The following is a 12,560-nucleotide window of genomic DNA, read 5'->3' as shown; positions in this document are numbered from 1 at the left end:
AAAAAAAATTTCCAGCTCTTCTAATGGGATTTTTCCCCCTTTAGTTTTCTTGGTTTTCATAGTATCTATATCCTCTTGATTTTTAGATGTCAAGAATTCTTGAACATCTCTAATTGAAGTTTTTTATACCCAAAGTTTTCTTTTTTTTCTTACCATTACAGGTTGTAAAGTTCTTTTTTATTAAAGTATAGTCGATGTACAATATTATATTAGTTTTAGGTGTACAACATAGTGATTTGTCATTTTTATATTTTATGAAGAGATCATCATGAGAAGTCTAGTAACCCTCTGTCACTGTACAGTTATTGTGATATTACTGATTGTGTTTCCTATGCTGTACTTTACATCCCCATGATTTATGTTATAACCATAAGTTTGTATCTCTTCAGGCTCTTTACATTTTTGCTCATCCCCCCACTGCCCAAACCTCTAGGAGCTATAATTTTATTTTCTGTATCTATGAATCTGTTTGTTTTGTTTGTTCATTTGTGTAGTATTTTAGATTCCACATAGAGTGAAATAATACACAGTATTTGTTCTTCTCTTATTTCACTTAGCATAATATCCTCTAGGTCCAGCCATGTTGTCTCAAATGGCAAGATTTTTTTTTATGGCTGAGTAGTATTCCGTTGTGTATGTATGTATCACTTCTTATCTATTCATCTATTGATGGACACCTAGGTTGCTTCTGTATCATGGCCTTTGCAAATAATGCTGCAGGGAACATAGGGGTACATATATGTTTTCAAATTAGTATTTTCTTTTTAAAAATTTATTTTCTATTTTTTACATTAATTTTTTTAAAATTACAGTTTACATTTGATACTATTTTGTTTTAGCTTCAGGTGTACAGCATAGTGGTGAGACTATCATGTACTTTACAAAGTTTCCAGTACCCAACTGGAACCATACATAAGTGTTTTCTTACTTCTGATGAGCACCCAGAAAAGGAATCGCTGTGCTGGATCCTTCTTTATCTTTTGTTACAGCCAGTCTGTTTTCCTTCCTTCCTTCCTTCCTTCCTTCCTTCCTTCCACCCACCCATCCATCCATGATGGGGGCAGTAGGTATATGGGAAATCTCTGCCTTTTGCTCAGATATGTTATTAAAAGTAAGTCTACTTAAAAAATATTTTTTATTTTTCAATTATAGTTGACATATTTGTTTTAGGTGTGCAACCCAGTGAGTAGAAACTTGATATAACTTACAAGGTGATCACCCTGATAAATCTTGTACCCATTGACACCATACATAGTTATTACAATATCATTGACTATATTCCCTATGCTGTACTTTTTATATCACTGTGACTATTCTTTAACTACCAATTTGTATTTCTCAATCCCTTCACCTTTTCCGCCCATTTTCCCAACCCTCTTTCCTATGGTAATTGTCAAAATGTTCTCTGTGTCTGTGAGTCTGTTTCTGGTCTGTTTGTTTATTTAGTTTTTTAGATTCCACATGTAAATGAAATCATGGCATTTGTTTTTCTCTTTCTGACTTATTCAGTCAGCACAATACCCTCTAGATTCACCCATATTGTTGCAGATGGCAAGATTTCATTTTTTGTGGCTGAGTCATAAATTTTATTGTATATGTGCACTACTTCCTTACCCATTCACCTGTTGATGGACACTTAGGTTGCTTCCATATTGTGGCTTTTGTAAATAATGCTGTATTGAACATATGGATGCATATGTGTTTTTGATTTAGTGTTTGGGGTTTCTTCAGATAAAGACCCAGAAGTGGAATTGTTGGATCCTTTGTTATCTCTTATTATAGCCTTTGTTTTAGAGTCCATTTTGTCTGGTGTAAGTATTGCTACCCTAGATTTTTTTGTTAGTTTGTTTGATTTCATTTTCATGAACTATCTTTTTCCATCCCTTTTTTCAGTCTGTGTGTGTCTTTCAATCTGAAGTGAGTCTCTGTAGACCACATAGTAAGGGTCTTGTTTTGCTATCTAGTCAGCCATCATATGTCTTTTGACTGGAACATTTAATCCATTTGCATTTAAAGTATTTGGTGATAGGTGGTATTAATTGCCATTTTTTTTTTTTTAATCCTTTTTTCCTTCTTCTTAAAGACAGTCTTTAACATTTCTTATAATACTGATTTGATGGTGATGAACCCCCTAAGCATTTTTTGTCTGGGAAGATATTTTTCTGTCCTTTGATCCTAAATGATAAGTTTGTTGGGTAGAGTGATCTTGGTTGTAGGTCCTCGATTTTCATCACTTTGAGTATTTCTTGCCAGTCTTGTCTGGCATGCAAGCTTTCTTTTGAGGAATCAGCTGACAGTCTTATGGGAGCTCCCTTGTAGGTAACTAATTGCTTTTCTCTTGCTGCTTTTAAGATTCTGTCCTTTAACCTTTTGCATTCATTATTACGTGCCTTGGTGTGGGTCTCTTTGGGTTCATTTTGTTTAGAACTGTCTGCGCTTCCTGAACTTGGATATCTATTCCTTTTACTGGGTTAAGGAAGTTTTTGTCATTATTTTTTTAATATGTTTTCAATTTCTTGCTCTTTTTCTTCTTCCAGCACCTTCCTGATGCGAATGTTGGTATGCCTAAAGTTGTCCCAGAGGCTCCTTAAACTATTCTTATTTTTCTATTTCTTTTTTTTTCCCTGTTCTGATTGGGTATTTTCTGCTTCCTTATCTTCCAAATCTTTGATTTGATCCCTGCTTCATCTACTCTACTGTTGATTCCTTCTAATATATTCATTTCAGTTATTCTATTCTTCATTTATGACTGGTTCTTTTTTATGTTTTTTATCTCTATTTATGTTTTCTGTCTCTTTGTTGAAGTTCTTACTGAGTTCATCCACTGGCTCGCTAACTTTATTGAGCATCTTCATACCCAGGGTTTTGAACTCTGCATGCAGTTGATTGCTTGTCTGCATTTTGTTTAGTTCTTTATCTGGAGTTTTGTTCTGTTCTGTCATTTGGGACATGGTTCTTTGTCTCCTTGTTTTGGCTGCCTCCCTGTGTTTGTTTCTATATATTAGGTGGAGCTGCTGTTGGGATGTCTCCCAATCTGGGTAGAGTAGCCTAATGTCATAGGTGTCTTGTAGGGCCCTGTGGCCCCTTGAATGCTGTTGGCACCGAAGCAGGAGGGATTTACACTCAAGCCAGTCAGCTGTGAGGACTGACCACAACTACAGAGGAGGAGCTTCTGTGCAGGGGCTGACCCCATGCATGGAGCAGAGTGGCTTCAGCAGGGTTTTTGTGCCTAATGAGTCTGCCCTTTGAGTGTGTTTCTCCTAGAAGTGATTGAGTGGTGCTCTGATGTGGTCTGAAGCTGTCCACTGGGTATGTTGGCTCTAGGGCCTTCCTAGATGTGCAGGCTGAAATCATCTGCCACTTGTGCCCTGCCTAGAAACAACTGTCATGAGTTACTGAGCAGTCTGCAGATGGCTGCTTCTTGTGCTAGGCTTGGGACCAGTTAGCAGAGGTATGGGGAACACCAAAGCAAGACACTGCTTGCTTGGGGTTTGTGAACCCTTGAGAGATTTTGGAAAAGTCCTGTAGCCTTTGTTTTATAGTCTACTTTGTCTAGTGTAAGTATTGCTACCCCAGCTTTTTTTTCTTTTTATTTTACATGATACATCTTTTCCTAATCCTTTAGTTTTAGTCAGTGTGTCTTTTGATCTGAAGTGAGTCTCATGTAGGCAGCATATATAAGAGTCTTTTAAAAAAAATTGTTCTGCCACCTTGTGTCTTTTGAATGGAATACTTAGTCCATTTACATTTGAAGTAATTATTGATAGAAATGTATATTGCCAGTTTATTTGTTTTCATGCTAACTTTATAAGTGATTAATCTGCTACCTTTACTGTATGTTTTCCTTTGCCAGTGAGATTTTTATTCTTTCATATATTTTCTTATTTCTAGTTTTGGCCTTTTTTTTTTCACTAAAGTACTCACTTTATCATTTCTTATAATGCCTGTTTATTGGTGATGAACTCCTTTAGCTTTTACTTATCTGGGAAACCATCTCCTTCAATTCTGAATGAGATAACCTTTCCAGGTAGAGTATTGGTTGTTGGTTTTTCTCCATCATATTGAATATATATGTGCCACCCCCTTATGTTCTGCAAAGTTTATGTTGAAAATCAGTTTATAGTGACTGATGCACATTCCCTTGTATAGCTAGTTGTTTTCCTCTTGCTGTTTTTAAGATTCTTTCTTTAATTTTTAACAATTTAATTATAATGTGTCTTGGATGTGGATCTCTTTGTTCATCTTGTTTGGGACTCTGTAGCCCTCCTGGACTTTGATCTCTGTTTTCTTTGTCAGGTTAGGGAAGTTTTTGGCCTTTATTTCTTCAAATAGGGTTTGTATCCCTCTCCCTCTCTTTTCTTTCTGGGACCCTGTAATTCGATGTTAGTACTCTTAATAGTGTTCCAGAGGTCCCTTATGTTATCCTCAATCTTTAGAATTTTTTTTTATCTTCCAGTTGGGTGGTTTCCACTATCTTACCTTTCTGATTGCTGATCTATTCTTCTATATCATCCAATCTGCTTTTGTTTCCCTCGTATATTTTTTTCATTTCAGTTGTGTTATTCTTTAGTTCTGATAGGTTCTTTTCCACAATTCTTATGTTTGTTGAAATTCTCACTGATTTTATCCACTTTCCTGAAGAGTTTTTTAAAGCACCTTTTTGACTGTTACTTTGAACTATTTATTTAGTAGACCGCTTATCTCTTCATTTAGAACTTTTTTCAGGGATTTTTGTCCTCTGTATTTTTGTTTGGAACCTATTATTTTGTCTTCTCATTTTGCCTGTATGTTTTTATGTATTAGGGAGATTAGCTATGTCTTCTGGTCTTGAAAAAGTGGCTTATTTAGAAGGTACCCTGGGGGGCCCTGGGATGAAATCCTTCTTTTTCATGAGAGCCAGGTGCTCCAGAGGTGCTCCTCTGTGGACTAGTTTGGCCTCTTGTGCTATGGTCACACTGATAGCTGAGGCTTGACCCTGGCCTGGTTGGATGAGGCCTGACTGTGACTGTTGCAGTGTGCTGGTGTGCAGGTAGGCCTTTGGTGTGACTCACTGCAAGTCTCAGCCTTGAATTGCAGACACACTGTTGTTTGTTGATGCCAACTGAGGCTGCCCACTGGGTATGGCCGAGCAGGAACCACTTTGGAGGAGGGGTATCAGCCTGGGTGAGTCCTCAGGTAAACATCAGGGTGGGTTTAGCAGTGTTAAAAAGTTGTAATGGAGAGTGTCAGAAATGGGCCTGCCAGTATCAGATCAGCTAGGTGGAAGGAGAGTAAAGAAAGGGGAAAAAATGATGACCACCACCACTTTTTATCCTGGATAAAGTTCCAATAGTTCCATAATCCTCCAGCACATGCCCTAAAATTAGTCAATATATCACCTTTATGAATGACCCGGGTGTTTTTTAAACTGCTGCTTCTGTGCTGGGACTTGGAAGGAGCACAGTTTTGATTTCCTACAGCCCTTCAGCTCTCCAAAAGTAATTCCTGCTGGTTTTCAAAGCCAGATGTTATAGGGGCTTCTCTTCTTGGTATAGGTTCCATGGGCTGGGGCTCAGACCCCTTGCTCTTTGTGGGGGACCTCTTTGGTTGTGATATCTCTCCCACTTGTGGGCCAGCACAAGAAGTGGTTGTTTGGTGGGTGCTAACACGACTTAGTCTCTACTCCTCCTACCTGTCTCAGTGTGGCTTTTTCTTTATATCTGTAGCTGCAGAAAAGTCTTTCATGACATTCTCAGAGATAGTTGTATATATGTAGTTGTAGTTTTGGTGTCAATGAGAGGTGGTGAGCTCAGGGTCTTCCTACTCTGTCATCTGGAACCTGAAAACCAAGAGACTTTCTCTTGAATGCCAGTTTACTTTGTCTGAAATGTCGTTCTTTGCTGTTGGTACACTGTCCTCGCAACAAATTGTGTCTCTGGATTGCCAAGTCAGTTTTCCCATCACTTCTTTTCTTTTTTCTTTTAGTTTTTTTAACTGTTTTATTTATTTTAAATATATTTTATTGATTACTCTATTACAGTTGTCCCATTTGCCCCTTCACTGCCCTCCCCCCTGCACACCCTCTCCCACCCACATTCCCCCCTTTAATTCATGTCCATATGTCATAAATTCTTTAGCTTTTACATTTCCCATACTATTCTTGCCCTCCCCCTGTCCATTTTCTCCCTACCATCTATGCTACTTATTCTCTGTACCTTTTCCCTCTCTCTCCTCCTCCCACTCCCCTGTTGCTATCCCTCCATGTGATCTCCATTTCTGTGGTTCTGTTCCTGTTCTAGTTGTTTGCTTACTTTGCTTTTGTTTTAGGTGTGGTTGTTAATAACTGTGAGTTTCCTTTTTACTGTTCATATTTTTTTATCTTCTTTTTCTTAGCTAAGTCCCTTTAACATTTCATAAAATAAGGGCTTGGTAGTGATGAACTCCTTTAACTTGACCTTAGTTGACAAGTACTTTATCAGCCCTTCCATTCTAAATGAGAGCTTTGCTGGATAGAGCAATCTTGGATGAGGTCCTTGCCTTGCATGACTTGGAATACTTCTTTCCAGCCCCTTCTTGCCTGTAAGGTATCTTTTGAGAAATCAGCTGACAGTCTGATGGGAACTCCTTTGTAGGTGATTGTCCCCTTATCTCTTGCTGCTTCTAGAATTCTCTTCTTCATTTTAATCTTGGGTAATGTAATTATGATGTGTCTTGGTGTGTTCCTCCTTGGGTCCAACTTCTTTGGGACTCTCTGAGCTTCCTGGACTTCCTGGAAGTCTATTTCCTTTGCCAGATTGGGGAAGTTCTCCTTTATTATTTGTTCAAATACGTTTTCAATCTGTTGCTCTTCCTCTTCCCCTTCTGGTACCCCTATAATTCGGATGTTGGAACATGTAAAGATGTCCTGGAGGTTCCTAAGCCTCTCCATTTTTTAAAATTCTTATTTCTTCATTATTTTCTGATTGTAGTTTTTTCTTCTTTCTGGTACACTCTGTTGATTTGAGGCCCAGTTTTCTTTCCATCACTATTGATTCCCTGTACATTTTTCTTCATTTCACTTAGTGTAGCCTTCATTTTTTCATCTAATTTACGACCAAAGTCAACCAATTCTGTGAGCATCCTGATCACCATTGCTTTGAACTGTGCATCTGATAGGTTGGCTATCTCTTGGTTGCTTAAAATATTGGCTCCGAAGCTTTCATTTGTTCTTCTGTATGAGCTTTTTTTTTTTTGGTGGGGGGGGGGTCTGGTTGCGCCTGTTATGTATAAGGGGCGGAGCCTTAGGTGTTCTCCAGGGCGGGGCAACCCAGTCACTGGGTTGTGATGTTGTATGTGGGGGCAGGGTCAGAGAGGGAACAATGGCCCAACTCCGCTCTCTGTTGGATTTCAGTCCCCTCTGCTGTTTCCCACAGGCAAATTGGGCTCTCTGGTGCTGGTTCCCGGGTGGGTGGGTTTGTGTATGTTCTAGGACACTATGGGTCTCTTCAAGGAACTCTCCTGGGAGGCTGGGAGTTTCTCCCAGCACCTCAACCTACACAAGTGTTTTCAATCAGTGCTTTTAGTCTTTATTTCCTGGCTCTGGGGCCCTGGGTTGTGTGGTCTGTCTCGCTGCCCATTTTCACCTGGTTTATCTGTGTGGGAATGTGTGATTGCAGACAACCAGCTGCCTTGTGCGCTTCACTGGGTCTGCTTGTTGCCTCCCTGTACCCACACCCGGGGTCTGCCACTGGGGTCCGCTAGCCCCTGCCTGCACCCTGCGCGCCAGGGGTCTGCCAGCTACCGGTTTTTCCTACTGGACCCTTCTCCGCTGGCCACCAACTCTGCCCCTCTTACCTGTCTAGATGAATGGTTGTTGGGACTTCCATACAGTTCAATTTTCTGTCTGTCCTGGTTGTTTTTTGTTTCTAAATTTTTGTTGTCCTTAAGTTTGGTTGTGTGAGGAGGCACAGTGTGTTCACCTATGCCTCCATCTTGGCCGAAAGTCCTGAATTATTTTATTTTGTCCTTTTTTTGTATTGGAGGTCTTCCTCAAATCTCTGATCCTTAGTTTCAATTCATATCTGATGTTGAAAAGCTAATTGGTAGCCCTCTTTACTTGGATAGGACTTGGTGACTGACTTTACATTATGGTGATTGTGTGTATATAGAATGTTGGGGGGCTATATATATAGCTATATATAGATGCCACCCTGTAGGGGCCTGTTTCCTATGGTTGTTAAGTTGTTTGAGAAAAGAAACCTTCTTTTTCCTGCCTGTGGCCTAGATGCATGGCTGCTAGTGCTCTGTCTTTGGGTGCAAGGAATGGGCCTGCTTGGCCTGTGGCTGTTGCACATCAGATGCACATTTGGAGTTCCTGTTGTTAGCTCTCTCATATGTTTGCATTTGTGGGCTTTGAGTTTGTCTGGGGTTCTCAAGCTTTGTTTTCCTCTTCTGTGTAAAGTCAAAACTTTTCCATCTGCTTTCTCTTTTTCAAAAATGTGTTGCTTTTCCTCATTTTTTTGATGTTAGCTTTCCCTTTCCTCCTGTCTTTATGGCTTTTTATGTTTTAAATTACTTTATTGTCTTTTTAGTGTGGTCTCAGGAGGAACAGGATATAAATATATCTGGTCAGGATAGCATCCTTAATTGTTTTTTATGGTTTTATGGATGAGAATACATGAGGTAGGATTAAGGCATTGCAATTAGTTTTGGGTATGTTCTTGGGTAAGTTATACATTTACACAACATCTGAAGTATAGACAAGGTTGGAAATTACTGCTCATGGTAGAATAGCTATATATAGCTACCCTGGTAACTCACTTATGTATAGCCTCATGGTAGTTTGCTTATAATTGGTATTCAGTTGGTGAATTAAAAATATTTACACTGTAGTAGACTATTTTTTCTAAACATTTTCTATTTATCTCATTGCTTTTTTCATTGAAATAGGCTCGGAGTTTTATTAATTCACATAGAAGTAAATATACAAAACTAATGTAACTAACTTCTCTTCATCCCCCCTTTCTTTTCAAGTTTGTAGGTTACTAAACAGTTCTTTTATAGCTCTTTGAGCAGTGGAACTTTCATTTTAAAAAGTGCCTGCATTCCTTCTTTTAATGAGAGAAAACAGTGTCTGGTGTTTGGTTCTAGGATATATGGAACACCAATTAAATTATTTTCATAGAGTCATACAGTGTGCCAAATTTAAAATGTCACTACATGTATATATTGGCTCTTTCTGATTTGTGACATTTCTTCATCCTTTTTTTTAACATTTAGGTAAATGGACAATGTGCTGGCCACACAGCTATGCAAGCTGCAAGTCAGAATGGACATGTCGACATTTTGAAATTACTTTTAAAACAGAATGTGGACGTAGAAGCAGAGGTAATTAAACTAAGCCTGAAAAATATTTTAAGTAAAAATGTCCTAGAAATGGTACTTCTATAGCATTAGATGAATTGTTTTGATTTTTGAAATTTAATATTGACCTAAGGCTTTTCTCATTGAAAAAAAAAATTGACAAAAAACAACTTGAAGTATTTCTTGTTTTTTCTGTGACCCCCTCAATACTCTTGGAAATAGTCCCAACTGCTGTTGGAAACCCAGTAATATTCCACTGAAGAATTATACTGGGAAGTTGAGGGAAGGAGACAATAAATCACGCAGATCAAGATTTTTTCTGAGTGACACTCAGAGACCTTCATTATGTTCTTTTTCCTCATAAGTGAACCTGTATTAGACTTTGTTTAGTCTTATTGTTTCTTGACCTTAATGTGAATCTTTGAAGATTTTGCAATGCATGTTTATCATTCTATATGTTTATGCTTAATTTAATTTAGAGTATATTCTCATTAATGGAAAATAAAAATTTCGTACTACCACTGGAATTTCAGTTGAGAATCTATATAGGTCATGTAAAAGAAGGTTTCCTTTGTTGTAATTAACTATAACCTCATTCCTAAAAATGATATTAGAATTACATTTCTTTCAGTCTAGTGCAATATTATTTAGGAATAAGATTCTTTCAAAGTTATACTAGGCAGAATGTTACAGTTTTGTTCAAATTAAATTTCCATATTAATATATTAGATGTCTGTAAGCTGTATGATGTCTTTATGAATGAGATTATATAATTTGATTTTGTTTTTACAGTAGTAATTTTTAAGTCACATCATTCTTGGTTGTGAATTTAGGAACCCAGTATGTGTTACAAAGTTTTTTGGAAATGCAAGAAAGACTTAATTTAAATTTAGCATTTTGTAAGTGACAGGCAGTTACTTCATTTTGTTATTTTATTTTAGTTTGGCCTATGGAATATCCATTTTTTAATTTAATGAATTTAGAAACTACAGTAGTAACAACTACTAAAATATCAAAGCCCTTTTGATTATAGCTAATAAGGCAAGAAGCTGAAAAACCACATTTCTTTTTGCCTACCTTTGAAAAAGTATGCTTTCTAATTCAGAAATTAATTTAATTCAGAATTTAAATATTAAACGTGGAAACATAGAGACTATCCATAAATTTGTATTTCTAAATATTTATTGTTCACATGAGAGGCTGGCTGTTTAGAATAGGGGTGCTATGGCTGTGGGGTTGGGAACAAAGTGGGCACTGGTTTTCAAAAGTAGGCTTCTTTTTGCCTTAATTAAACTCAAATACAAGACAAATGGTTAGTCAATACTATAAACGAGGTAATGTTGGAGTTGGAATGAGGCATAGTAGGTTAGGAGTTTGTAAATAATTTATCTTTCAGTTTGAAAACTGTGTCTGTTACGAAAACAGGGAAATACGTGTAGACTTCTACCATACTTCCTCATTTAGATTTCTATTCCGTGCATTTTCTATTTTAAAAACCATTGTATGTTTATGTAATCGCTAGAAATAATGTGAAAAGGGAATATTTACACATCAGGTTAAATTAATAACATAACTTCTCAGTTGTTTAAAGAAAAACTACATTTAAAAATAGGTTAAAATATAAATACAATTTATCACCTAAGACTAAAACAAAAATTCATCAGTCTCATTTTTCTAGAATATAAAAAGTGACATTATCTATCATAGGCAGCAATATAGTTTGTTTTAAAACATTGATTTTCAGTTGGGAACATTTTTTTGATTGACACAACTCCTTGCCGGGTTGGAGGAGTACTTCTAATGGGAAGAGAGTAAGGATGCTACTAAACATCCTGCAGAGCACAGGACAGCTCCCACAATAAAGCATTATCTGGCCTGAAATGCCAGTAGTGCTGAAGTTAAGAAACCCTAGTTTAAAAGATGGAGAAAATAGTTAATTTGGTAAATGCATTTAAATTTGTGGTTCATTATTTTCCACGTTGTTTACAAAGTGATTTGAAATTATTGGAAATTTTCCACATATATAGAAATAGAATAGTATAATGAATCCTATGTACCCAGTACCCCAGTTCGGTTATTTTTCATGGCCAATTTTATCTTATCTGTACCCTTTACCCTCACTCCTCCACTGACTTATATTGAAGCAGTGACACATTTCGTCTGTAAATATTTTAGTATGTATCCTAAAAGATAAGTATTCTTTAAAAAAAACTTTGTCATACCTTTAATATACTTAAAAACAATTGTTAGGATCTTTGAAAATCTAATTTTATTAGAAGTTTTGAGGTTAGCTAAAAATAATGAGAATAGTATGTTTCTTCTCTAGTTGTCTCATTCTGCAGTTTTAAAAAAAATTGTATGAGGAAGTAGACTCAAGGTAGTGCACATCAGAAGTCACAAACTGTAGCCCACAGGCCAAATCCAGACTCTATTTGTATTCTGTAGTTTATTAGAATACAATACACTCATTTATTTGTTGTGTATGGCTGCTTTTGTGATAAAACTGCAGAGTTGAGTAGTTGCATAGTTGTGCCAAGAAACTGCATGGCTTGTAAAACCTAAAATACTTTGGCCCTTCACAGAGAAGTTTTCTGACCCCTAGTATTGATGATTATTGCATATTTTTAAATTGCTTTAAGCTGTTATCAAATAAAATTATGTTGTCTCCATCACATCTTTTGACTATGGGATAAAATACATTTTCCTATTTCTCTTCTTAGTGAAAACTTAAAGAGCTACTTTGTTTCCAAGAGCTACTTTGGTTATCTCCATGTGTGACCTACTGAGTAGAGTAGGATTACATTGTTTCCCTCCTAATGTATAGGTAAAGGCACCAAGGACTGTGAGATCTTATTTGTATTGATATAGGTGAGCTAATTTTGGATTCTTCAGGAACTCAGTATTTTTTTTCCTGTTGATGAAGTATAATAGTAAAGGTGTGGAAGTGTGAAGGGGAGACCAGTTTGAAAAAGTGTGTCCTTCAAAATAAGTTTTCAAATATATATTGAAGTTATCAGGAAATTTGTATCGGTTTTATCATTTAAGGTTAATGAAAACTGTTTTTGAATGGAGAGGATTAATTGTATGGAACAATACTGGACTTGGTCAAAAACCCCATTTGGTATTGGGCAGAAAGTTTAATTTATAAAAGCTTCAGTTTTCTCATTTATGATAACTTAAAGGATTGGAGTGTGGAATTAGAGAAATAATTAAAATAACATTTATAGTATACAACACCA

At 36.8% G+C, this 12,560-nt stretch overlaps 1 protein-coding gene across 3 annotated transcripts in view; it reads left to right on the top strand.

Annotated features, from left to right (window-relative positions):
- MIB1 (mindbomb E3 ubiquitin protein ligase 1) overlaps positions 1-12,560 on the top strand; it is a 124,865-nt gene that overhangs the window by 53,021 nt on the left and 59,284 nt on the right. For all 3 annotated transcript variants that reach the window (XM_036009221.1, XM_036009220.1, XM_028523921.2), the window contains one exon: positions 9,238-9,345. In XM_036009221.1, the coding sequence (XP_035865114.1) occupies positions 9,238-9,345 (108 nt within the window). The remainder of the gene's footprint in view (positions 1-9,237; positions 9,346-12,560) is intronic.

This window comes from Phyllostomus discolor, chromosome 9 (assembly GCF_004126475.2).
Source record: "Phyllostomus discolor isolate MPI-MPIP mPhyDis1 chromosome 9, mPhyDis1.pri.v3, whole genome shotgun sequence".
Taxonomy (NCBI): Eukaryota; Metazoa; Chordata; class Mammalia; order Chiroptera; family Phyllostomidae; genus Phyllostomus; species Phyllostomus discolor.
This window is presented reverse-complemented; position numbering and strand designations above follow the sequence as displayed.